The sequence below is a fragment of the Silurus meridionalis genome, chromosome 13 (genome assembly GCF_014805685.1).
Source record: "Silurus meridionalis isolate SWU-2019-XX chromosome 13, ASM1480568v1, whole genome shotgun sequence".
Lineage (NCBI taxonomy): Eukaryota > Metazoa > Chordata > Actinopteri > Siluriformes > Siluridae > Silurus > Silurus meridionalis.
In genome coordinates this window covers 11,056,510-11,084,490 of record NC_060896.1, presented here as the reverse complement: position 1 = coordinate 11,084,490, position 27,981 = coordinate 11,056,510, and the positions used below count along the sequence as shown (strand labels likewise).

General features: G+C 35.9%; 2 protein-coding genes across 3 annotated transcripts; both read right to left on the bottom strand.

Annotated features, from left to right (window-relative positions):
- Positions 1 to 585: 585 nt before the first annotated feature.
- Positions 586 to 15,722, bottom strand: nr1h4 (nuclear receptor subfamily 1, group H, member 4). Of its 2 annotated transcripts, XM_046865365.1 has the most exons (10): positions 15,585 to 15,722; positions 13,924 to 14,092; positions 12,305 to 12,682; positions 11,292 to 11,432; positions 8,196 to 8,338; positions 7,095 to 7,193; positions 6,692 to 6,791; positions 6,463 to 6,609; positions 1,960 to 2,073; positions 586 to 1,018 (listed from the first exon to the last, which is right to left on the bottom strand). In XM_046865365.1, exons 2-10 carry the CDS (start codon positions 14,015 to 14,017, stop codon positions 780 to 782), a joined length of 1,455 nt encoding a protein of 484 aa, XP_046721321.1. In that variant the 5' UTR covers positions 14,018 to 14,092; positions 15,585 to 15,722; the 3' UTR covers positions 586 to 779. The 2 variants fall into 2 exon arrangements, with proteins under 2 accessions (XP_046721321.1, XP_046721322.1); XM_046865366.1 differs by lacking the exons at positions 13,924 to 14,092; positions 15,585 to 15,722 and adding an exon at positions 13,414 to 13,582.
- Positions 15,723 to 18,217: 2,495 nt separating this feature from the next.
- Positions 18,218 to 27,796, bottom strand: slc17a8 (solute carrier family 17 member 8). The gene is made up of 12 exons (XM_046864618.1): positions 27,497 to 27,796; positions 25,694 to 25,949; positions 24,869 to 24,987; positions 24,035 to 24,149; positions 22,179 to 22,266; positions 21,238 to 21,324; positions 20,602 to 20,744; positions 20,368 to 20,517; positions 19,894 to 20,026; positions 19,672 to 19,782; positions 19,458 to 19,585; positions 18,218 to 19,228 (listed from the first exon to the last, which is right to left on the bottom strand). The coding sequence occupies exons 1-12, from the start codon at positions 27,595 to 27,597 to the stop codon at positions 18,995 to 18,997; spliced, it is 1,665 nt and encodes a 554-aa protein (XP_046720574.1). The 5' UTR covers positions 27,598 to 27,796; the 3' UTR covers positions 18,218 to 18,994.
- Positions 27,797 to 27,981: the final 185 nt, after the last annotated feature.

Here is a 27,981-nt window from a genome sequence, read left to right as displayed (position 1 = left end):
GCCTATAAAGAATGCAAATAAAATAAACTTCATGTAGTGTGTAAAACATTTCAGTGTATCGAATTAGTGCTGAAGTGCATCTTAAATACCAAATTCATTTTTATCCAATTTTTCTCCCATAGTTCTGCAGTACAATAAAAAGCATTTGTTTCTCTCAAAAAGTCAGAATCTTTAAATACTAGAGGAGGGCTTGTTCCGCTCGAGTCTGTTTGCATACTGACCCTTTGAGAAAAATTGAGGAAGAAGATGTTAATGTTAATCAGGCGTGTGTAGAGTGGTAAAATGGAGTGTGTCAGTGGTTGCTGCTCTACACCATGGAACTAAGATTAATTGAGTGCATTTTTTTCCTTCACGTCATAACTGCAGTAAATTGCTGTGTATGATATTTGATTGTAATATATTTAAATGATTGTTGGATAAAATGAGCACAGATGTGAGCTAAGCTGTTTAAATGTTTTTTAAGTGCTCTAGCACTGCTCAACCTAAGCTTTAAAACTACTAAACACATCGATTTCTATATACAAATCTTACAAATCTTAACAATATTAACATTGGTGTAACAAGCATTATCAAAATGCACACAAATATGAACAATCATATTTATTTTTCAATTACAGCATGCATAATTTTATTGTAAGTGTCAGATGACCATACAATATTTAATACATTCAATATTTGTACTACAGAGGAACACACCCGGTTTCTCCCAGGAAATAAATCCCTATGCAGCATAAAGTTTTTTAGAATGTCTTTGCTTCCTTCCCTCTCTCTTTGCAGAGTCACTGTACATCCCAGATTTCACAAAGCAGTGGATTAAACTTGTGGTCACTCATGCGCCATGACTCCAGCATTTCAGCATGGTGGTGGTGCAGAGTGCGCAGCTCGGTCAGTCGGCCCAGCAGCCGGGCGAAATGCTGTGGCTCCTGTGGGTGCTTCAGCTTGCAGACCTTCCTCAGCACCTCCAGCATGGCTTCCTGGAGCAGCTCCACAGCCTGCTGGTCCCTGATATATGGCCGATCTACCAGAACAAAAGCAACGTCAGGACTCCAATTAATTAAATCATAATCTGGTTTTCACTGTCACAAACACCATTTTAGTTCCAGTTTGTAATTCTATTAAATATTTAGTTGTTCTAGGAAGTGGTAGCTCAGTGTGTTATGTGTTGTACTTCTAATTAAAAGGGTGTGAGTTCAAATCCCAGCACTACCAAGATGCCCATGCTGCAAAGTTGTATAAATGTAAAATGCTCTTGATCAGCATTCTTGAGGGCATCTGCCCAATGCCTTAAAGGTAAATAAATATTTGTGCAATAATATAAGCATAATGACTGAATACTATATACTTGTATCATTTCACCAGTTTTTATTTCTGCATTTATTTGTGGCACAGTCTTAGATCCTGGAACCAACTGTATGGTTTGCATCATTATAGCAGTGTAGCTAATTCAGACAGTAGCAGATATTTATCCAAATCTAGGACACACATGGAAAGCATTTAAACAGACTACAATGGCAAACATAATATTTCTGACTCAGCTCAAATCCACTAGTCTCTATATGCAGATTTCTTGAGCTCAAATGTATTCAAGATATATGATTAAATTACATGCAATTATTCTTGGCCAAACAATAAGGAAATTAATCCCCCAACCCCCTATTTATCATAAACTATTCCAAAAAACTCCTTGAATGGAATGTTGTGTATATGGAAACCTTTCCATTTTATCCACAGGGCAATCAATAACTAGTCAGATACTGTAAATATGTGGCAGTACAGAGCTTTAGAAAGCTTAAAAAACCATAAAACAACAAATGATTAATCAGGATATTTCTCCAGCATTTCCCACACAATGAAATACATCACAGTCGTTAACCTGACGATGATACAGATGTGGAGGAAGAAACTGCAGCAGAGCCATTAATGACTCACTAAGTATTTGTATGACAGGCTTTTACACACCTGGGGAGAGAATAGTAATGGCTGTGAGAAGAGCATGTTCCTCTTGCATCATCTGCAGCTCCCCAATACTTTTATAAAAGTTGAACATGGGGACAATAAACTCCTCCGATATTCCTGTGGTGCAAAAAAAAGGTAGAAAAAAGCAAGTAGACAGGCGGTTAATACAGTGATGTGCTCAGGGAAGCATGGCTTATTTCCTAACTAAAAATTGTTCAACTGGGCCTTCCATAAACATGTTTAAGCCTTACTAATACATGAAACGAGCTTTTAAACAGGGCAGTAAAAAAAGTGTAGACACAATGTGTCACACATTTTTATTTGAGTTACATTAAGATTACGTAGCATTCAGTATGTAATTGTTGCAACTGTAGATTTTGAGTTGTTTCTAGAGAAGCCCCGAGGTAGGAATATATTTACGTCATCAAGAACACAAAGCAAAACAGCAAGGAGTAATAAAACCAAGAAAGCAAGAAGATACGAATTTGCATCCTGGTCTAGTTTAAATATTTTCAGGGTTAGAAACAAGTCAAATAAAATTCTAGGTGTCTAGCAAATCGTCTAATCAAGTAAAAGCCCAAAGGTCTTCACACATTCTGTTTAACTGTTTTCCACACACTTGTTTATAATCTCTAAAGACTGCTGTGTGGGGAAACACCAGAACATCATCAGTGTCTGAAACACACACATAAGTCCATTTTTATTCGTTGCATTCCTCTGTTTTCCACATGATTGGTGATTGTACCTTATTTTGTAAAAGAAACCTATTATTATATGCTGTTTCATTAGACATTGTTGTGAATTAATTCATATTTAATTATTAATTAAATGTCAGACATGCTGGGCAAAAATAATAACAATCTTAACAATGAAAAATTATTATTATTATTATTATTATTATTATTACATAAGTTATTCTTTTTTTTTATTAATTGTATATACGAGTAAGAGTACAAACATTTCAGTTGAATAATATTTCGAATTTTGATAAATTTCCCATCAAAGATTATTCCTAATTTCTAAAAGTAGGATCACTGAGATATTTATAATGATATAAATTCTCATAAACAGCTGAAAAAAACAAACAAACAAAAAACCAACAACGTTTCAAGATAAAGTAATGTAGTCTTACGCCATTATACTGTAATACTTAAGAACAAAGCCTCCACTAGGAGGCAGTGTCATCCATCACATACAAAAAACAGAGGCACCTGTTTCACTAAAATTACACAATTCATTTACAGGTTGTTTTCAGAATGCATAATATGTGCTTGTGTGTAATGACTTAGTTATGACTTTCCAAACAAATGACATTATATTTTCTCTAAGCACATGCAGCCTGTGTGTATAAAGCAATATTTACTGAAAGTCTAAATGTTTAAATTTAAAAGCTAATTGAAAAAGTCTTTGAAAGAAGATTGTTGCAAATAGGTGGGAGCCATAAAAAAAAAGCTTCTGACCGAATCCGATGTTCACATGCACAGCTGCGTGTGTTTCCACATTCAGTGGGATTCTCAGAAACACCCATCTATTCGAAGCTTGTTTTGAAGGGTTCATCTGCTTTGTGCGAGGTCTTTGTCTTCATCGTTATCATTGGCGTAATTATTATTCTTTGTTGGCTACGAGAGCCGAGAGCCCTATTTTGATGTAAAGCATTCAGCATGAAGAGCCAGGAGACGATCTCTCTTTCGTATGAGCCAATCAGCAGAAACCCCTCAGTGAAAGGTCATTATATACTGTGAAGTGAAACTCAGTTTAGCTCTTTGGGTGAATTGGTGTTTTCAGGGTTTTTAATATTTCAGAATGAACACAGAAAAAAAAGAGTCTCATAAAAGAAAACAAAATGTACACTAATGGCCCTGGATGCTATACCTTAGTGAGAGAGTTGTATTTAAATTTATGGATTTTTTTTGTTTTTAAATATGCAACTATTGCTAGATTTGATCATTAGATATCCTTTCAAAACCTTTCAGATTGAGGGATAAGATTTGACACCGGCTTTCCCCAAAGAGATGGATGGTGAAAAAGTCTCTGCACACACAGGCACATCAGAGACCCTTCAAACCAGAGAAATGTCAGGAGTGCAGAGAGGCAGAGAACGAGACAATAGACCTCTCGATGTTTAGATAGAGAACAATGGCCTCTTTAGACAGGGGCGTTCTTTTTCTCTTTAGATGGCCTTTGGTGTGAATATTTCTGAGCACTTACAGAGGGACAGAATGACAGTTTTTTTCTGCAGCACATTCGCTGTATAGAAATATCCACAGCCCGGAGATGACAGCGCTCCATCAACCACTAAACCACTGACAAACAATGAAATGTGATGTTTAAATTCAACCGATTCAGAGGTGGGAAAGCATTCTGCTGCACTTTTTAAGTGAGCTTCAACACAAATAGGTACTTATTTAATGAGGAAAATGAAGCACGGCTTGGATTCAACAAATCCGCATTCAATTTATGACTTGACATCAAAATGAGCTTTGATTCGAGCACAAATGATAAATCAGTTTAGGCTGCATTGGATGCAAGCTCCTTTCGGAGAATCCCTTATTTACAGGTCATGTGGTGTACAAAGTTACCCTCATGTACATGCAAAAACACTGCCAGATCTTTGTATGTTTTGTGATAGTGAGCCAAAACACAGCAGGCTATCAAGATTCAATGAAAATCAGACAAATATAAAAACTTTCCAAAAAAGAAAGAAATGAAAAATGGGGAAACATAAATTTCAGTCAAACCAAGTTCAAGAGTTTGGATTTGAGGCTGAGATTTCTAAACATAAATAGGAAAAGACAGTTATGAAAGTGTGCTTTTTTATAAAACATTTTATAAAATCTGTAATAATGAAGAAAATTGATTATATTTTTTATGGCACCTATGTAAAAGTAAGTAAAATATAAGTAAAATGAACTGAAGCCAGATTCAGTTTAGTTCAAACAAAACAAAAAAAACATCTTATTTGATTTAGTATTAATATGAAATTACATTACAACCTCAAAATTCCACCAGTCACATTTATATGAAGGTCAGCACTTTATATCTCTTTACACAAATGTGCTAATTGCTTAACTTAAAGACTAATGAACTGATAAATATCCACGTCTGCATCTCTGTCTTACATTTACAAATGGCATGTTGACACCTACCCCCATTATCTGTATTTTCTGTGGGCAACTTTGTCTTTATTGGCATTACCGTGTTACATCAACTCCAAAGACTGCATTTTTGATGAATAAGGGCTTATATCTGAATGATGATCAGGAATTTAATATTCATATGACAATGATGTTTTAAAAAAAAGTTAATTTTCCTGATCCATGACTCAGGCTTGACTAATTTTGTCAGGCTATCTATCACACTAGACATGTATACAGTACATTCCACTACCATTAACATGTCGTTTCTTTCCTGAACACTATGAATGTTTATGTGTAGTAACAAATACTAACATGTTTAGGGTGTTTTTAAAATACTGTTATACTGTGATAAAATACTGTTTAACAACTCTTAGGTCACTTTGCAGGGACTGAGCAGAAACAAATACCTAGTACTATATTAAAAGTCACCAGAATGATCTACTACTGAATAATAAGACTGAGTCATTAATCAATGAGAACACCAAATGAATAGATTTGTACTAATTACCACTATAGATATTAATAATAATAATTATATATAATAATAATAATAATAATATTAATAATAATAATAAAAACAACAATAATTATTATTATTATTGCATTAATTGCATAGCAACAACAACAACAACAACAACAATAAATATAATAATAATAATAATAATAATAATAATAATAATTATAGTAATAATTATAATAAAAATTATAAATAATTATTATATTTTATTATCATGCTTATTATTATTATTATTACTATTATTTTATACATTAACTATGGAAAAAGGATAGAGAGAGAGAGAGAGAGAGAGAGAGAGAGAGAGAGAGAGAGAGAGAGAGAGAGGGGGAGAGAGAGTACATTTAGAAAGTATTCAGACCCTCTTCTCTTTTTTCAATTTTGTTGTGTAGCCTGAACAACACTTAATAATGAGCAAGGCACAGATCTGGGGAAGGCTATAAAACGCTGCTGTATTAAAGATTCCCACGAGCACAGTGGCCTCCATAATTCTCAAATCAAAGAAGTATGGCACAACCAGGACTTTTCCAAGAGCTGGTCACCGAGCTAAACTGAGCAATATATATATACATACACACAATGCAATACTGTACATTCAGCATGCCACTGTCCTCTTGAACCTTTATATATGATACTATGCACAAATTTCCACCTTGACATACAAATGAGAAAACCTACTATAAATACTAGTTTGTACATTATTATTAGATGGTTCATATATTTACATAAATCTGTCTGTCGTATCTCCCAAGCGGTATATATCAATCTTTCGAAGTTCATAATGGTAATAAGTGGTACAATATTTTACAGATATGATAAAAGTCTTATATAGGAATGTTTTGCATGGAATCCTACCACTTTTTCTTATTCGCTCTTCCAGCACCTCTGTGTGTCCATGAGGCATCTTTCTGGTGAAGGCCTGGGCTGAACGCAGGAACATGGCCTCAACTGCTGACCCTTTTAGTAAAGCGATCTGATCCTCATGGTCCAGAGACTGGAAACCTGCTCACAGATCATAAAGAAGGTACTACAAGAATCTTTCTGAACCAAAAAATTAAAAAACTGTATATCTGAGTATCCTGACCTGGGATGTTTTTTGTAAACTCGACCAGGACCTGAACATGGCTGGTTGCCATCTCGGTCAATAGAAGGAAGTTCTCCTCTGTGCTAAACTGTTCTTGGAGCTGTGAAAAGTTGGACACTTAAGCAAAAGACTACTGTAGATGTTTTATAGAGGGAAGAGCTGTTAACAGGGCTTACATAACCATTCCCTGTGGCTAAACATTTACTCAGCATGGGATAGGCTCTGGAGTTGTTTTCTGGCTTCAACAGAAGCAGGTTCATGTCTTAAATAAATACATTTAATAAATGCTGGAACAATGCAGTTTATTGGTGTTAAGTTCATGCACAATTTACTGTATGGTGAACAGTTTTAGTGTAATTCATTAATGGAATATAAAATATAATATAAATATAAAACAAAGTACCAGTTTCTTGGCCATATCAGGAGGAATACGATGTTTGTTGTAGGCATCAAGAATATAACTTAGTAAAGCCTGCTGGTCTTGATTTAGTTCCACTTTTTCCTAAAACAAATAAAAAGACAATCAAAATAAATTGCAGTATTTAATATCAGCAGTGGAGAATCATTTTCCAAAACAAACATTGCTACAAGGAAGTTAGTGACTAAAATTGCACCTTGTTAATGATTCATTAATAAAGGTTATAACTTGTGACATAGATTTAAACCTAGATATTTGTGTATGTGCATCTGCTTGTGCGTCTATTTAACATACCCTTAAATGAGAGATCACATTTAATAGTTAAGTATTTTTTATTTTTAAGTCGTATGTTATTGGAATGAATTTGCATAAAAAATACAGAAGTGGAAAGTAAGAATTACATTTGCTTGAGTTACTGTAAATGAGTAGGGTTTTTGTGTACTTCTACTTTTTAAAATAGTTTTTAAACTTAAGTGTGTTATGTTTAAAGTATTGTATGAAGGACATTTTAAATTATATCTGTTATTGAGCTAAAAAATTAATAAATAAATATAATGCGAGCGGGAAAAAATCGTGTCCGGAAAACTACTGCACTAATTCGTGGATGGGCAGAAAACACTAAAGTAACAAGAAAGAAAGATGGAGATGGACAAGACAGACACCAGTAATGCAGACTCAGCTGAAAGTGAAATGCCATCCAATCGAAAGTTGTTCACAGCACGTGCTCACTGTCTGAATTCTGAGTCTGCATTTGCCATTCTCTCATTACCATAAATAACAATATAACAACAGATCGTTTTTTTTTTTATGCGACAGTGCATAACTCACATTAGACTCAAATCATGGACTGTAGTGTTTTCACATTTATTTATTCTTTTATTTATTGTTATTGCACTTTAATTTGTAAAGATGCAACTAGTTTGAGATTTATATCCCCTTGTCCTTTTTGAGCTACACTAGAATCCCCCACCCGCGCTGCTAAAAAAACTGTACATTTTTCACTGAGTACATTTAAAATGCTACTTTTTACTTTAACTTAAGTAGATTTTTAAACTTATTAGATCATTTTTTTAATTTAGAACTCACTTTTAAGGTTTTTGTTGTGGATGTGACCTGCTTAGCATCTCCACCGTCCCCCAAATCTGTATCATCTCCTGCACAGTCTTCTGATGAGGCCTTGGGGTTTTTCCTGAGTCGCTTGGACTTACACTGGATCTCTGTTAGCAAACCTGGGCAAAACATTCCAATTATACCATATCATATCATGAAGAACTATGTAAATCTGTTCAATGAAAAGACATCAGTATATTTGTTTATATTACATACAGTACTAAGGCATTATTGCAGTGGTGCGTAAGTATGCACATAATATGTACTTAGCTCTAATGATAGTGATTTACCATGTACCGTCTTAAACAGTTTGCCCTTTGCCCCTTATCTGTATACACAGACTATAGACTATAGAGACAGACACTAATCAACACTAATCACAAGTTGGGAATACGTCATTAAAAATTTGGTACTGTAAAAATAGAATTATTTTTTAGTCACTATACATAACTAGCAACTTGTCTTTGGTGCTCTTTAAATCAGTTAAATAACGTCCTTACACCAAATCACATGAATTGAGTACTGGAATGTGCAAACAAGTGTGATATATTTTGTGTTGTAATGACCCATAGAAACCAGCTCAAACTACTGTATAATGTTTAGGATAATTCAAATAGAAAATGGAAGACTGATTGTTCAGTGAGTAGATCAGCAGTAAAAAGAATTTGTGGTCAAGACACAAAGATGTTATTTGTAAGGCATTTATAAATGTCCTATAAGATTTTTAATGGGATCCATTTGGGTTCCACTTTAGGTCCACTTGGAAATTCAATAAGTTTTTTTTTATCCAAAATGTTGACTGTTTAAAACATAATGTTTCATAAATTTTTAATATACTCCAAAAACACCCTATGTAATTTCCAATAAATTTTCCATAACAAGACATGATATTATTTTCAATAACATACAAGCAGAGTTTTAATAAGATGCTGAAAATCATATAAGAACCTAAAAAACAAATCTTCAATGTTTAAAAATATGCTATGAATCAAATAAGGTTCAAAAGGATGAACTCAAATTCCAATACAATTTCACACAGCTAGTGTCAGTTAATTATAATTTAGAAACAGAGACAGGACATGATGATTTGTAGCTTCTATAGTTACTCGGGCAAATAAACAATGCATGACTTTTAGACAGAGAAAGAATCCCCATATAATAGCAGTGTGAAGAAATCTCACTATTAATGTTGTTGGCTTATTTAGCAAAAGGGATATATCTTACATTCTGACAAATTGTGATATTTGAGTATATCGTATGAGTTAAGTTCAAGCTCAAGTTTATTAAGTTTATACGTTTATTTCTATAGCGCTTTTGACAATGGACATTGTCTCAGCTTAACAGAATGAAGAAAGTAATATAAGTGAATTATGTGTAATAATTAATGGGTTAATGGGCATATTGCCCTGTGAGAATATTATATTATTATGATAGGGAACTGTATTCGATAATCTTTTGAATAAAATTTTATATTACATGTTTTAGCAGGCAAAAAATTCCGGCTTAAGATAACGAATGTGGAAACTTTGTGCTCAAGATTCATGGATGCAAACACTTTAGCATGGGGATTCCAAAGAAAACACTGAATACTACCTATCCACACACCACTACACCAGTGAATTAAGAGGAACAACTAAACACTGTAACGAACTCACTGTGATGACTATTATAAACATTTCCTCTCAGCATGGCATCCACATCCACTTACATTAACACAAATCTGTATTTTATTTTCACTGAGGATATCTGGGACATGCAAAAATATAATAATTTCTTCAAAGCCAATTAAGTCATATACATATACATATATATAAAATCTTACTTTCTTTGGTTTGAACAGTATGTATTGACTTAATTGGCTTTGAAGATAAGTGCAAAAGAAAAGACTCTAGGAAAAACTTTGGACAGTTTCCAGGCCAAATTAGCGACTGTTTGACTGGGCACACAGTGGGAACAGGTTGAACGTTGAATGCCTGCTGCCTGCAAAATTTATATAAACTTTAATGCATTATTCATGAGCAACAGGAGCTGAGTACGGCCTGCTCTTCACTCTACCTGACAGCTTCATCCACTGCAGCATGACTAATTATGCTTCATCACTGGGAAGCCCATAAGAATGCACTGATCCTGCCCTTACTGCTAGCTGTTCTGTCATTCCATTAAAACTCAACATTCATGCACACACTCAGTGGGCCTACTTAGCTCAATTGAATCATGGCTGAATCCAAAAATTTAGTTTATGTCTTTGGATACTTTAAGGTTCTTAGTTTCCTCCAGAGGTTCAAATTGATGATACTGAAAAATGGATATAGAGATGAATTAAATAACCGATAAGTTGTATGTGTAAACTTAAACTATATAAACATTAGATATATATTTTTCACTAATTGGAGACGGATGATCCGCTAATCCCCTAATAGGAGAAGCCGAAGAAGAAGAAGAAGATATATTTTTCATTTTTTGACAAAAGTGGCGCATCTCGTAGTGCTGTCCCTTAAAAGCTCTGGGTTCCTGGTTTGAACTTGAGCTCAGGTTACTGTCTGTGCAGAGTTTTGTTGCAGAATTTTCTTGCAGTGTTGCTGTAGAATTTATCCGAGTTCTCCTATTTCCTCCCACTTCCCAAAAAATCATGCTGGTAGTGTGTCAGCTACTTTAAAATGCTGTGTGTGTGTATGTTGCCTTGTGATAGACAGTGTTCACACCTTATGACCACTGCATCCCTGACCTGAATAGTTGTTACTGAAGAAGAATGAAGTAATTGCATCTCCATACAGATTTTTAATTTGTAATTGAAAACGAGCCTTTATATAAGCCGTTTTTAATCATAGCTACACTTTTCAGGGCTGTCAGGCTTTCTGTCTGTCAGCTGCACTGTATTCGTTCCAGAATCTGCAATAATCACTATCTGTATGATCTCAGACGATGTCCAATGTCTGACTGTCAGTTAGTGATATGGTGGTATAACATATTGTTATGAGGTAGAAGTAAGCAGTTGGGGTACACTGTGGCTAAACTTCTCTATAAGAGTTACACAGGAGTGTTTTTTGTTCTTGTTACATTTGTTGTACTTACATTCTGCAAGCATTCCCATCTCCTTGCATTTACGGAGTCTGCACTCTTGGCATTTTCTGCGCATGTACATGTCCATCTCACAGTTTCCTCCACTTTTACACTTATATACTGCATTCTTCGTTATACTTCTTCTGAAAAACCCTGCAAGGAAGCAACAGATGCAGATGATATTATAAAATTAGTGTATGCAAGTGTTCAAGATGAAGCATTAGATGACTAACTGCCAGGTGTTGCATTAAGTGATACATATTTGTAAGATAAGACAATAGCTTGAGACAACAAATGGATGCGGCTTCTATATGACCTTGACAATGCTTCCTTTAAATGATTAGTGTGTTTCAGTGTAAGTTACACACGATGCAGTAACTTAGTTCCACTTCATGCCTAGTTCCAGGCATCAGACCTCCACAGTCCAATGCTTCTTGGACAAGTAATTACACATTCTAGCATGAGCTGATGAACACAATGACACACATTAACAATGCATAGAAGCACAAGTCTCCAGTTGCCTGCGTCATTATTCAGCAGAAAGCTGAGAGGGAACCAAATCTAGACTGGGCGTGAGGGAACATCAAGCCTCTGGGACTTGGAGAGTACAGCCCAGTGGCTGCCCTTTGGGCATTGTCCATGCACAGGTGGAATTACACTGGCAGTCATTCAGCCAAGGCTTTTTCAAAGAGCTAAAATTGGATCATGGGTTTGCGTGTCATATACTGCGTCATACTTATAGGGGCTGGGTTACTGTCTCAAATGTGCTTTGAAGATGTACTAGGATGATGCATTTAGTACAAGTGAGGAATTTCATGGAATTGGAACTGGTCGCTGATATAAACACACATGCACATTTGTCATGATACTATTAACAGGATGTCAACAGATAATACAGCAAAGTAAGTGGAATACAGAGAGTCTATAGTGGTAGACATCCAAAGATTTTTAAGCTTTTTTGAAATACAGAAACATACTTTATGCCATAATCTCAACTCAAGACAACATAGAAATCCTCTGTTCACCTTTACATCCTTCACACGTGAGAGCATTATAGTGGTATCCTGAGGCTTTGTCCCCACACACTACACACAGTTCCTCTCCTTTGAGCCTTCCTGAATGGACAGCATGTCTGGGTCTTTTATACAAATTGGGAACAATAGGGGTTTGCTCCTCGATCTCTGTGTCAAAGCTCCCCTCCACTGGGCCTTTCCTCAATTCCAGCATGGGGGACGGTGAGCACCACTCCTCTGTACTGTACTGGGGATAGTAGTGCTGATTGGAGTAGAATGATGGCGAGGACATGGGTTGCTCCATTGTGGAGTACTGCATGCCTGGATAGCTGCCGAAAGGCAAGACCTCCTGGTCCTGAAGCAGAGGGCTGCTTTGCTCTGCCAGAATATCTGAAAGAGGAGGAGACAATGGCAGGCTTTCAGTTTAAGCATGTCATCAAACTACTCAAGCTCAAGTTAACAGCATGGAGATACAGTAGGCACGCAGTGTTAATGCACCCTACGCTAAAGCAGCAATTACAAAAACTACAACAAACAGTACTACCGTTACCTTTCCACTTAAACAGTGGCAACATTTACGACCGCACAGTACAGTTTTAAACTGATTTGTGCAACTATGTGCAAAATATGAATGAATATGAATGAAATGGCTTGCTTGATTTTACACAAATAAAGAAGAGAAGGTATTAATACTAACCCCATTCATAAACCTAACCTTAATATTTATATAGGACAAATTTGCTAGTACCAGAGTATGTTTTAAGAGTTATAAAACAGCTTTAGATATACGAAATGTATGCTGACACCTCTATTGATATTAATATGGCTACATGAGTCAACTGTGTGTAATATAAAAAAAGTCTATATCTATTTAAAGTGACAGCATTTTTCTTCACTTAAATTTTTTTTAGTCACGCAGCATGTGTTTATTTCAACACAAAAGAATTTGGTACACTTAACCTTTACACTATATACAGTATTAACATTACACATGCTTATACAGTATAAGTTATACTGTATAAATTATATTATATATTATATAGCTTTTTTATAAAGTAAAAAATAAATTACATTCGACCCCTATTTCTATTTAGATTCTATTCAAGACATTGTGTACCAACCTGAAGTCTTTTTCTGCCCCATGAACATTTCAGCAGAACCCAGTTTGCTCACCAATCATCTGCCTCTTGGCCAAAAACTGACTTACAGAGAACATTTTTTTTTCAATTCATCATTGTAACTCCTTCTTTTTCCCTGCTAGAAAAGAACTCTCCTTTCATAAATCCTAGCCACTCCAGGATGACTTAAATCTTGACTCAATAGTGCCAAGGGGAACAAAGGTTGCCACGGTTGCTTATTAACCTGACAGGTCCCATTTCTATATCTATTACATGGAGCTGGATTGTAAAAGGCAGTGTAATTTTGACAAATGATTTTCAGACAAACTGCTTGCTGATAGGGGAAAAAGAAAAGATAATGCATACACCTATTTATAATTTAGTACAGTTAGAATGAAAGCATTAGCAGCACCAATATTCCCAAAAGCCTGAAATTTGTTATTATCGTTGTTTGATCACCACTTGTTATATATATTACTATCTGTGTGTTCCTTATTGAAGTTACCAACTTACCAAAGAAGTGCGATCCCTCTGGGAGGGAGAAGCCATCATTTGGCATCTGCAGAGGTTCCACAACATTGACATCAGGGCCTACCCACTCATTCATCCAGAAGCCTATGTGTGGCCCTAGGGCCAAAACGCGTTTGAATCCTCAATGCAGAAAGAGATGATGGGCTTAACCCTGAAGTAAAAACAAATTTAAACAAGGGCACAAATAACATAAAAGGCCTAGACATGTGTACAGACTCTTAGGCAATTGTTCAGAAGAAGAATTGATCAAATATTAATAATGCTAGAAGTTATACTGAATTCTTTAGAAAAATGTTGTTCAAGAGCTGTGTAAGCAGTGTAATTATTGGAGGTAAATTAAGTAAGTTTCTCTGAACAATTCCCTGGACTTTTACAGCTTCTTTTACATCACATTAAAGTAGAATATTATAATTACATGCTGTCAATAAAATCACCTCAACATTTCGATTACATTACATTACCTTTATTAGATATAATAAGCCATGTTTTATGTATTATACATTCATATTTCAGTACAAAAAGCCATATCCAGAGAATGTATATGTATGCCATTAAAGGAAATATGATCTCGAACAATAGGCAATTGTTTTAGATTTAAAGGCCAGACATTATCTACAGAAACAGAAGCTGGGAACCAGTATACCAAGGAGATGTATAGGCCTAAATAATAACCGATTATCCGATTTCCTTGAATCTATTTGACAAAGTACTTAAGCAAACTGATGCAGGTGAAATATTAAAATATGATGCAATTAATTACAAATAATCACAAGTAAGAAATTAAAATGTTTTAGTAATGTGCCATCATGGTTCACCAGTACATCTGAGATAAAAGAAGAAGTTGTTCAGTCTTTTGGTCAAGTTTGTTATAAATGTTGTGATTCTAAATGGTAACTACTGCAGCATATTGCTTGTACTTGTAACTGTAATAAAATTATATTTGTCTCATACTCAAACTAAAGTTTATGTATAGGTTATGTATATATATATATATATATATATATATATATATATATATATATATATATATATATATATTTTTTTTTTTTTAAGTTTGTTTTTGAAAATACAGATTTTTAGGGTATTTAGGCTGAAGTTTTTAAAAGAGATTTTAAAAGGTATTGAGGTTGATTAAAGCTGAATATGAACTGCAGTTAAAACAGAGCACACATGCATTTAATTAATCATAGATGTGTCATCTCTTTCAGCTTTGGTATTTTCTGTCAAGTTCCCATTTTTCTAAAACATGGCCTCAGTAGTTTCTATAATTTACATTTACATTTGCGGCATTTAGCAGACGCCCTTATCCAGAGCGACGTACAAAAGTGCTTTGAGTATCCAGCAATAGATAAATCTACACTGGTACGCTAGACTACAAACTCAATATAAATATAACTCTTGAATTCTACAAAGCAAACTTATAATGTTGTTAAAATATCATATACCGTTAAAAGATCATATACCATGACCATCTGAGAATCATATTTATGTCATCCCTCATAACACAATAGCACAAAAACAAAAAAAAGAAGTTTGTAATATTATTACTCCTTGAGGATTGTAATACAACTGTGCTGTTAGTATGCTAGTGAGCATGCTATCGATAATATTTTTGGTGAAAGTATTAAGAAATATTTTCTTACCTTCTTTTTGTTTTTTTGGGTTGATCTCTACTTCCAGTCTGCTTCACATAACATGTAGTCCTTTGAATGTCTGACAAATATTTGGAATCATCAGTATTTGGATATAGACAGATAGCGGTCTCTGGGCTAGTGTGGACAAATCAGGTCATGGGGAAAAGGGACAGTAGTTATTAATTAAACTCTATCTGTCCTTTAGAGCTAATAGTCCTCCTCCTGCCCCATCACCCTGCTTCTCCCATCATCCCCTAAAGCTTGGCTGACATCCCCAAAATATAGCAGCAACATGGCCTCCCTAGATAACGAAGCAGCATAACCTACTCCCAAGCAGAGACCACACACAGGCATGAATACATTCATGCATTCAGCATTGTGACTTACCAAAATATCTCTACTCAGCCTGTCTCTCATTGCTCTGGTATAAATTCATCAGAGAGCACATCGAGGTGAAGTTTAGCATCACCAGGACTCCCCAGTCCATGTTTTTTAGAAGTGGACACACAACACATTTTTCATTATGGGAAATAAAGTTAATTCATTCTGCTGTGAGATCTATTTTTCCAGCGTGTTCACAGTTGAAACATTCTCACAATATTTAATAGCAGAAAGGTTAGCATATGAGTATATGTCTATCTGCAGTTAGTGAAATACTGGAAATCAGTTATATTGGTTTCGAATATTACATATGTACAAAAAAAATCTTAGTTGTAAAAATAAACTCTGAATATTTTACTTATCATTGATAATAAAACCAAATATAATTATTTACTCCCATTTCAGTTACAAAAAAAAAAGTATCCTGTTCACCATTTGTCAACAGACACCCCATTTGTGAAATGAGATGAAGGCCAGTGCTGTTATAATTGTGAATATGCTCTTAATCATTGACTGGTTGTTGCTCCATCCAGAGTGGGCCTTTTTTGAGTCAACACACAAAGCATTCTGAAATAAACAAAACCTTTGCCATTGGCTCTTTAATGTTTGTGTAGCTGTCGCTCACAGAGTGAAAAGGGGAATAGAGAGTAGTTGGCCTTGAGAGAAGGACAGACACACACTCACACACACACACACACACACACACACACACACACACACACACACACACGGCTCTACTATCAGCTACTGTACACCGTTGTTATGAACTTTACTCACCATTATTGTATCTCAGCAGACCAAAGATTTGCCAGATCATAGACAGAAGCTATTTCAATTTTAATTCGGTCCAATTGTGTTAAATATTTTAAATATTTTAAATAAAGAGAATTTGTTCTTAGCCAACAGTGTCATACTTTATAGGACAGTGTCTGACAATTAATATTACATTAAATCTACATGCAACTTACTGGTTTAGAATCTGACCAAATCATAAAACCTCAGATAAGAGGCAGAATAGTGAGATAAAACAATCAAAGAGCTCTTCCAACTGGGAAACTGCTTATTTAACATGAACCATCTCTAAAAAATGTGGTAATGGAAGACTATAATATGACCAATGACCTTGAACCTTTGCAAGGTTTATTTGAAAGTAGACTCATTAACATGCTCTAGCAGGCTGTGGTGCAACCAAGAATGGAACACCAAAGGAGTTATTCGAAAGGTTTTTTTTTTTTTTTATCCCTGCGGCATACTGTACCTAAAATGTACCAAAAAGTAAATAATCTAAATGCAGTTTTTTTTTTTTTTTTGTATGCATTGTAGAATATTGAACTGAGAAAATTGTAGTCAGTTGATGAAAAAATATGTTGCCGGAATAAAATGTTGAGTAGGCTGAAAATTGATAAAGAAAAGGATGTTTACTTCTACATGACACAGACCAGCAGAGATTTGTTAGCTCTTAATAATGACTGGGTGAGCCAATTTAAGCAATTCAGCATAAACATTCACGGGTGAGTAGAACAGCATGATAACACGAACAGCTCACAAGATAGAGTCTCTGTTACTGAGCATCACTGTTTCCTCACTTGGCTCATTAGTGGTAGAAAAAAGAAGTACCACAAAAACTCTTTCTCTAAAAAATATGACAAAAAATATATGATTATAATGAAATAGATATGACCATAGTTTTTCCAGGGGTATATTATTAGCAAAAGATTATCTCTCTTATAAAAAAAAAAATCAGCTTTTTATTCGTCATATTAGAAAAGATTTAGTGAAATTTATAAACATTTTTTTATAATAATAATAATAATAATAATAATAATAATAATAATAATAATACAAAGAAGAAGAATTGCAATTAAATAAACTTCATTTTTGGAATTGATTATGCAAATCAACTGAATAAATAAATAAATACATACATAGACAATATGAATCAATACAATGACTTTATTTGCCTTAAATTAAACGGATAATAATAAACGCAATAACGTTACACTTAAACATCCATTTTATTAATAAATTTACAATGACAAGAGGACTGAGCTGTGCTTATAAAAGAGGCACATTGCTGGTTTTGAATTATTACCTTTTTATCTTAAACTGGTGTTAAATTGGTACAGTTATGTAATCAAAAGGCATAGCATAAATGCTATATTTATATGAACTGGGTGTTCATTGTGCAATTCCATTTAGTCTAGACGCATCTAAACAATACATGTTAACAAGATCCATGACACATTAAAATAAATGTTGGTGTTTTGGTTGATTTGCCAGGTTTAGAAACAAAGCTGCAGGTTGCCCCTACATTAGCAATGCAAAGAAGGAAAGCTCATCATGATCATTATAATCCAGTATAAATATTTACACAAATTTGATATTTACCTTTTATTGCATAGGTTACAACAACAGGCCTTAATAACCCAAATTCAAATAACAATATACAGTACATATATGCATATTTTTTATTTATCTACAACAGGGATAAATGTCAAGTTAATAATGAGATTTTTATGATAATTTTGTTCCACTGCTTTACAATATATTGTCTTAGATGTGTATATTAATTTATAATAATTCATTCATAAAAATCTTTTCTTTTTGGTCTTTTTGGATCTGCAGAATTCTTAAAAATGAAATATGAAGAAAGAGACAAAATATTCGAACATACTAATTTTCTCAGCAAAGCCAATCACATAACCACAGATACTGATGTCTAACTAAACTCATCAATGGGCTTATAAAGTTTCAGAGAGGACGTGTCAAAAGTCAAAAATGAGCCAAAATAAAATTAATTGCAAAAAAATCATTTTGCACAGCCACATGGGTAATGTTGCATGGATTCATTAAAGTTGTTAATTTTAATATCATCATCTCAGAAGCACATCAGGAGGGTGAGAGGAGTCCTGGGATTCCTCATGAACCCCAAATGTTCTCCTGATAGTCTTGTTTATCTTAATGTAATTGCCCCCTTTTATCTTCCTCCTGCGTGTTCAGGCTTCTTTTCTTTTTTCCAGCCTTTTTTGCCATGAGTTCTATGTAGTGGCTCCATAAGACTTCATCTTGTTGTTGCTGAGGGAGCTGTCACAGCTGGGTTCCGTCTCCTGAGCAAGTTCATCTTCTCCAATGATGCCACACTTTTCTTCACTGGTGCTCTCGGGGTCAGCCCAGTCTTGTTTTTCACCCGATGCAAAGATGGCATAAAAGATCACGCCGCAATAATGGACCATGGAAGCAATCACGAACACGTTCTGCCATTCTCGACGGGTCTGTTCGAGGTAAGAAAATGCATGCCATCAAACAGGACCTCAATCATACCAGACAAACAATGCAGCCTGAAGCAAAGATGTCCCAAAACACTTCTATTTAAAAACTTCGCTAGACTGCAGTATTTCATTAATTGCTGTCTACTGGTAAAACATTGATACCTTGAAACGTGTCCTTTGCTGTAAACCACTGTATGCACATGCACATATCAACAATTAGAGGAGCACCCACTTTGTGTTTGGTTAGTGCTCCAACGATGAGAGGACACACCATACCAGACAGTGTGCCTACGCCATTGGAGATTCCCATCAGGATACTGGCATAACGAGGAGCAATGTCGAGGTGATTCACGTTGAAACCTGCCATTCATATTAAACACTTTATTGATGTGTTTCTAATGGATATGATTAACCAGTACATTATCTGATGCTCATGTTCTTCCAACCTGATATGGCAAAGCCACTGAATCCCACTGCCAGGACGAGAAATGAGATCGCTATTCCACGTGTATGTGAGAATCCCACCACCAACAGCAATGTGGCTTCCATCCCAAAACCTAAAAGCCACACATTCAGGAAGGGAGCACTGGGTCATCATAATACTAAATCTTCAACACATCTTTGTAAAGCTATTTTTTTAAATGAACTGTTTATGAATTAGTTCCAACCTCCACAGTTCATGATCTTGCGCACAGCTGTGGTGGACAGGATTTTATTACTTCTCAAGAAGTCTGCAAGCTGCCCTCCAATCGGCACTATGATGGTCATCACCATGTGGGGCACAGCTGACAAAATGCCCACCTAAAAGGTGATACACTTATATGTTGAATTCCAGCTCCCAAAAAAAGGGTCCTGGGAAATGGCAAATTTAAATTCTAACAATTTTTCAGCCATCTGTAGCCAGAAATTTTTAAATGCCAGTTAAGGGAACCTGTGAGTTCATGTCTGTAGAAAAGGGCAGTAAGCACTATGCTCTTATTTTTTATCTACAACAGAAGGGGCAGTATTTTGAAAAGATGCAGGCTGGCTTAATGTGTCTTGGAAGAAACACTGCTAGACATTTGCAAATGACAATTTAGACTTTTGAAATTCATATTTGTTGCATGAATTATAGTTTAAGTTCAAGATAAAATCAGGCTCACCTTGCTGATGGGGAAACCAAAAACCTCCTCAAAGTAAGCTGGTTGGCTTATAAGCAGGAGATAGAAGGTCCAGCTGCGACAAAAGTTGGCCACAATAATGGCATAGACTGGCATTGAGGTAAAGAACTGTCGCCATGGAGTCTTAAATTTCTAAAGAAAAAGCAATCATGGCATCTATGTTTTTAAAACATCTGCATTTAAATTTGATTTGACATTTGGTTTTTAGTGTTTTACCTCAGTAGCACTTAATAAGTTGACCCCTTCTCCAATTGAGGTCTCAATGTAGATTCTCTCTTGTTCACTAATAGTGGGATGCACAGCTGGGCTATCATAGGCAAGAAATAGCCAGAACATATACCATATGATACCAAAGACCCCTGAAAAATACAAAATTGGTTACGTTTATTTGTGCACTAAATAAAATTTGTAATAAAAAAAAAATTAAATGCAAACATTATGAATAGAGGTCACTAGTAATCAGATTTCATTTAGAGCTCACTCGCCATAAAGATGTTTATTGCACACAGTAGTTCAACCTGGGATGGTAAGCAGTGACTTACAGGATAATTTAAATATCCAAATGATAAGTAATATGTGATGGTTATTTGTTTGCATAAAAACCCAGGATTACAGTTTGATTCTGTTAATTTTTAAAACTCATATAATTTTTATGATTTTTATTACTTTCACTTTTCCATTTTATTTTTTTCCAGATTGGGAACGCTTGAATGTTATAAGAATAGAAAAATCTTTACACTGTTATATCTTATTTGTATATTTGTTTCAGTCCCAACAACTTAGATTGGTCAGTTTCTTTCATTTAAAAAGTGACCGAACATGTGATTCAAAAAACCTAAAAATTGATCTTACCATAAATGTAGAAAACAGAGGGCCAGCCGACATACTGCACTAGCACTCCTGCCAGAGGCATGGCAATCACAGCACCTGCATATGAGCCTGTCAAACAGAACCCACATGAGAGTAGTTAGTGTGTCACCCACACCGAAGCCCTGGATTCTTTTAGCTGAGCGGTAATTACATCAAGTCTTCCATGCAATGCATTAGGGGCCTGAAATGGTTGCAAACATAGAGGAAAAAATTAACAAGGATCTGTTGTTGTAGATATATTTCATTTTCTGAATCTGTTGAGGATGGTGGTATATGACTTTGTTGGGAAATGCTGCAACTATATAGCGCTACATGATTATAGCTAAAATGTGCAGGATAGCTTACAAGCATTAGGAGTAGAACAATAGAATCCAGCATGGTTTTAGGCAGAGAACAGTGTACTTCTTGATTTATATCAATAACAGAAGGCCTCCTGTACATTCAGAAGGTACCCACCATAGCCATTCAGTAGCAGTGTCAAGAGCAGTATGAAGAATGGGTTGTCATGGTACCATTTTGTGTGTGTGTGTGTGTGTGTGTGTGTGTGTGTGTGTGTGTGTGTGTGTGTGTGTGTGTGTGTGTGTGTGTTTGGGGGTGGGGTAGGGGGGTGGGTGGAGGTCTGTAATGAGCAGACAAACATCTGCAAAACAAAACAGCCTCCGGCTGGTGCTGAACCGGCTTTAATACACGGACACTGAAACTGTGTGTAGGGTGCTTAATTACTCTTTGAGTATCTCTCAGTCCTTGTTTTCATCTCATTTTCACATTATAAATGAGTTGACACATAGGGAGGAAACAGAAGTGTGGGTAAAAAATTTAGCATTCATTCGGGGTGCATAGTAAACCCACATTTATGCCACTTAATTATTTACTGATCAATATTGCTTCCAGTGTGTATAGTTATCTGTTATATATGTACTCACCACAAAATGATGTGGTTGCCAGGCGACTTCTTTCTAGTGGAGGCGCCCATTTGCTCCACATGCCATGGCAAGCTGGATAGGTGACGCCCTGGAACACAAAAAAGAGATTTATTTTTATCTGACATGACTAGACAGACTTTATATCAGCAAACTGTACTTCTTTAAATCTGTGTTGTTTGTCAACTATAAATGCAATATTACAGGGATGTAGCCAGGGGTAGTTCAAATCCACCTACCACAGAGTACAGGAAACTACATTTACAATATATACAATGCAGTTTGCATTATACTTTATCATTAGTCTCAGGCTTAAGATCCTCCCCAAGAGCACTGAGCACCTTGGAAACGTTTATGGGAAAATGCCTTATGGACATGCAGGTTAAATACTTCAATTTGAACCAACTTTCAACAGGGCAACATACAGTATAGGGCAACATACAGTATAGTCACTCATCACAAATGTATGAAATCACAGGCTGACTGAATTATAAGCTTATCGTGTTTATCTTCATTACCTGCTTTATTCTGGGCAGGGTCTCTGTGGTATAAGTTAATAGAATTTTAAGACATTTAATTATTGTAGAAAATATTGAATGCTACAAAATACAAAACAGCCTGAGTTAATTGGACTAGTCAGTACTCTCTGTCTGCAGTAGCTGCTCAGATTGGTCAGGTTCTTTCTTTCTGGGAGTGGGCTCATGTGCAGTTCTAATTTGCTCAGTGTTATTGTGTAAGCCAGCCACTGGGTTCATCCAAATGCAAGTGGAGACCATGCATATGCTTCTGCCATTCCGTATCCTCCATCATTACATCATTTGTATACCACCTGAATACCAACATCAGGCAGAGACTCTTAGCCTCCAACCCCCTCAACACAACCCCCTCAATTTGTATTGGTTTGTTAACTCACCTCAATTTACACCATTTACATCAAGGAAATTGCTGCTTATGTATGCGTGCATGATCCTAGGCATGTATTCATTTGATTCTATGTTTCCAACTTAAGCCAGCTCATTTTGGTCAAGAAAAATTGTGGCTATGAACTGATTAATAAGGACTGAAGCAGGTCACCAAGAAGTTCATTACTCCCTGCACTGGAAGAATTTGTGGCGTTTGCGGTAAACATGACTTGAGGACTATTTACACCATCTGTGTTCTGGTTCTTTGTAAATGAGTTACTATGTGACATCCCGGATTGGGAAATGAGTGGGAAACAATTCCTTAGATAACTACAGTGGTGGGGTTACATTAATGACAACTTCTGGTATTTCTAGAACCCAGAGGAACACACGTCATGGGAAGTCTGTGTTGTTGTGACATTTGGAGCACAAAGCTAAACAGTGAGGCCAAGATGGTCACTTTTACCTCCTGACTGTTTCTCTCTCAGGTAATGTGTGGTTCCCTATGAGTGTGTGCATGATGCATGTCTCTTTCTTTACCATGCAAAAATTATCAAAAGAATCACAAGCATATCATAAATATTTCACAATAAACGCATTTAATTAATTTTATTTAAAATCTGATGTTTTGTATTTCCTGTCAGTGAAGGAGACTATGAAAAGCAGAATATTTTCCTTAGATTTAAATACAATTGCTAGCCTCTTATACAATTGCTAGTACAATTTCCCTCTGCTTAAAGCCTGTCATGTTCTTACTTGTATTTTATAGTTGTGGTTTTGTATTTAGTATTATTTTAGCTTTGGCTCAGTATTATTGTTGTTAATGTGTTTACCTCTGGATGTAATAACACCCATAAAATAAACAATTGTGGGCAATTAAAGATAAATATAGTTTTTTCCTGAGAAAAAACTCAGGAATGAGTTTGAACAAATCATTAAAGGTCCTAATGCACTGACCTCTACCAGTCCCTGCAAGATTCGCACAAACAAGACACAGCCATAGTGGACCCTTGCTGCTGATGGGATGAACATATTCAGAATTGATGTCAAAAAAATGGCAGCTCCAAACACCCTGAGAAAACATGGAGAGAAACTGTGAGCCATTTTTATTATTTTTAATTATTTAGCAGAAATTATAAGTGAACATCCTATGGCTTATGGCTAAAGACTATTCAATAATACTAGCTGATGATGACGTGTAAAATTATGTCAGTAAAATTTAGACTGGTATTTGGCATGCAATATCTCTGCAACAAAGTATGAAAAAACAAACTTTAATAAAACCTTTATGAAGAACATTTTGGTGGACATTTTGAAACCACGCATGAGTCATACAGCAGAGAGCCATTTTCTGATTTGTTCAGTTATTTTGGTCACCCTTTACTTTATCATTTTATCTTTTTTCCCACCACAAAATCATGTGTAAGTGACACTTGTAATATTCTAAAGGCTGATGTTTCAGGGAGAGATCTGCGACAGGATCTTTCATTATTAACTCTGTCAGCCTTGCGTCCTCTTTTTCCTGTGAGGCTTTTATTACAAGAGCACTATCACACCTCTCATCAACACACCACACCGCTTTAACCCTTGCAGTCCTGACCAGGTGTTGGTGCTCCCGGTAATCTGTACATAAATAGTCTGTTATATGATACTATTTAGTGACTCAGTATTGACCAGACTTTAAGTGCCCTTGCTATCAGGGAAGATAGTGTGAAAACTTAGTTTCATGCACAGCTAACTCTTTCCTTTTATATGGCTTGTGGAGATGTGCTCCAAGGGGATTGGGCTCACCTGTTCGCAGCTAGCTTGTTGGAAATGAAGCCTCCTGGGATTTGAGTAACAATGTAACCCCAGAAAAACGAGCCATGTATCAACCCTACTGTTTCAGGGTCCCAGTTAAACTGGGCAGGCTGGAAAAAAAGTATGAAACAACAATTATTAAACATATGGAGTGACCAAGTATCACAAAACTGAGATTCCAATGGATTTAGAACAGGGAAATCTGAAGGAGGCAAAGAGAAAAAGGAGTGATCAAGTTAATCGTGTTTCCCTTTAATCAGGCCACAGGAAATTGCAGTAGCTAACGACACAGAAACTCATTTATAAGTTTTCAGCTAAAATCAAAACCAAGATAATCTCTTATCAGCCCAGCTGAACTGGTTAATTATTTTGTCCTCTGCATAAAAACTGCAGCCTTAATTCAGAGAGGGGTGGTCTTAAGTCAAACAGTTCTACATAGAGATAAAGATGGGAGAGAAATACACTGTTCATAAAGGGCATTTGTTTACATTAGGGTTTTTTCTGTTGGACAGCATTATAGTAAATGAGGTAGAAAAGGAGGTCCTGCTTTGATTCTGAGCCCAGGTTACAGTCTATGTGGAATTTTATTGTCTCTTGTTCACATAGGTTTCCGATGGGTTTTCTGTTATTCTTCAACCTCTCAAAAAAGCTGGTATGTAAATTGACTAGTCTAAATTGATCTTTTTTTGTGAATGGTGCTTTGAATGGACTGGAACTACATTGGCATCACTTATGCTCTGGGGCCCTCAGCAACCCTGACAAGGATAAAGTGATTACTGAAAACAAATAAACAAATGAATGTGTTCCATTATTCACTTGCATAACAGCAGTCCCGTTGATGTACACCGTGTTGTTGTTGACCATTTCAACGATGGCCACACCCAGATTGCAGCGAATACCAAATGAGATGCAGAAACCCAGGCCACTGAGAATGGCAATGATGTAGCGCTTGGGAATGCCGAAGCAGCCACAGTCGAGCAGTGGGGGACTGCTGTCTGAAGCTGACACAGGCCTACCATCTTCTGTTAACTCTATCGGTGCCTCCTCATCCGCATTGCTGCCATCAATCTTCCTGCATAGAGGTAGAAGAGAATTCAAGGAGGAAGTTTTCACTTATGGTAGTTGTTTATTTGCCAACTTGTGCATTTGTCAACTAGTTCTAGTTTTAAACTGTTTTCTGCCTCAGTATATGCTTTCCTCTAATGAAATCCTGTCTGGAATCAGCAAGGTCAAAATGTGACAAAGCATGTGACTCCAGAAACGTTATGCAGTGTATCTTTAGTCACTCGCTCACTTTTTCACTCATGCACTCATGCTCCATTATGGAATCTCCATCTCACCTCTCATGCTCCATCTAAAAGCTATGACTTTCATCAGGTCTAATCTTAAATGGACACCTGAATTCATGGCTTTCAGACAATGCAGAGAATTCATTGAAAGTTTAATGGAACAACCGAGCACTGCTGAAATTGTTTTAATACTGTTATTTGTGAACTTATTTGTGAAGTTTTTTTTTATTATGATGAATTATCAGGGTCATGGGAAAGACTGAGAAACTGGAAGCTTTCTTAAGGTCTGTTTTAGCTCACAACTAAAGAACAAATTGTATGAACACAATGACAAGCTTTTAATTCCATTCTGTTGTCAAGCATTACATTTTTTAAACCAATTACATAGAGAAAGTCTTTCCTTTCACCCCTGCTTATTCAAGCACTACAATACGTTGATCTGCAAAAGATCACGGATTTCTACAGTTACAGGTATATGATTAACTGGTTGTCTATATATGACAAATCATTTTGGTACAGTCAGATATGAAAAGTGAACCATTGCTCTTTAGGATTTTGCAACATAAACAGCACACTATTAACTTGACTTAGTGAACTTCACTTGCACAATGATGACTGTATTCTTCCAAAATGAAAGATTTACCACTATCTCTGCATATTAAAAATACAAATCGGTAAATAGCGGTTTCCACGTTAAGTTTTGTGATTTAAAGAATGTGCCGACAGTTCACTCGGCAAAATCTCTGCAGCGCCTGTAGCGTGTATGACAGAATATTACCTGGGCACAGGAAATTATTCACTATCTCTTTTATCAGTTTGTCTTATTTTTGACAGTGATCTTCCAGTCATATTACGTTTACAAGTACAATATACTACTGTGAATGTGTGTCACTGAAAGCATCATCACCATTTAAGATTGAGACACTACACTACATTCACATATACAGTGCATATACATTATATACAGTATATACTTAGTTTACTTAGGGTAATCATTTTTATCTTAAAGGCAGACTCCAGACACAAAGATTACAGAAGTAGTACCAGTAATTCAGAGGACTGGAATAAACAGCATAGAAATGTAAAATGTTAACAAACAAACAAATATTATTCAGCACATGATAGAATAGAATCAAGAATTTAAGTCTATAGTACAACTGGGAGGTTTATATTAAAAAGCTCATAGGGAAAACTCCCAAAATATTTTCTAATACAAAAAATTATGTTGTTTGAAACTTTTTTACAGCAGAAAGGCAACATTGAGTGTTATACAGATATACAGATAAATGCCTTAAGGGACAGATGCTGTGCTCAATAATTCCATACTTACCTCTGCAGGTTCCCCATAGAGTCCCCCACTGCGTACTTCATCTCCTCCTTCCCCGGCTTCAGCACCTTCTCCTTCAATCCTGCAAGTCCTCCGAACGGCATCACGTCTCCCTTTGCCTTGCTCTTCTACACACCTGCGTCCCTGTCTTGCTCTGGTTTTGCCAAATAGGCAACAGGTCCACTAGGCATCAATGCTCATCCTCTCCTGGTTGGGCTGGTGTGACTGAGGTGCATTGGAAGGGAGGTGGGATGCTGCGCCTTGATGCTCTACTCGCACTAGATTGGTGGCACTAGCTGGAAGTGCAGGAACTAAACATTTAATGCCCTCAGACGTCCTCGGCAGTCCAGGGTTCTTTGTGAACTTGCTGACTTGGCATGAGCATAAAGAAGCACCTTAAAAAGCTCCAATCTGGTCGAAAGAGGAAAGGCCCCCTACAAAACTATATCATTGTGCATCAGGACACTAAATATTCCAGGAAAAGCTTT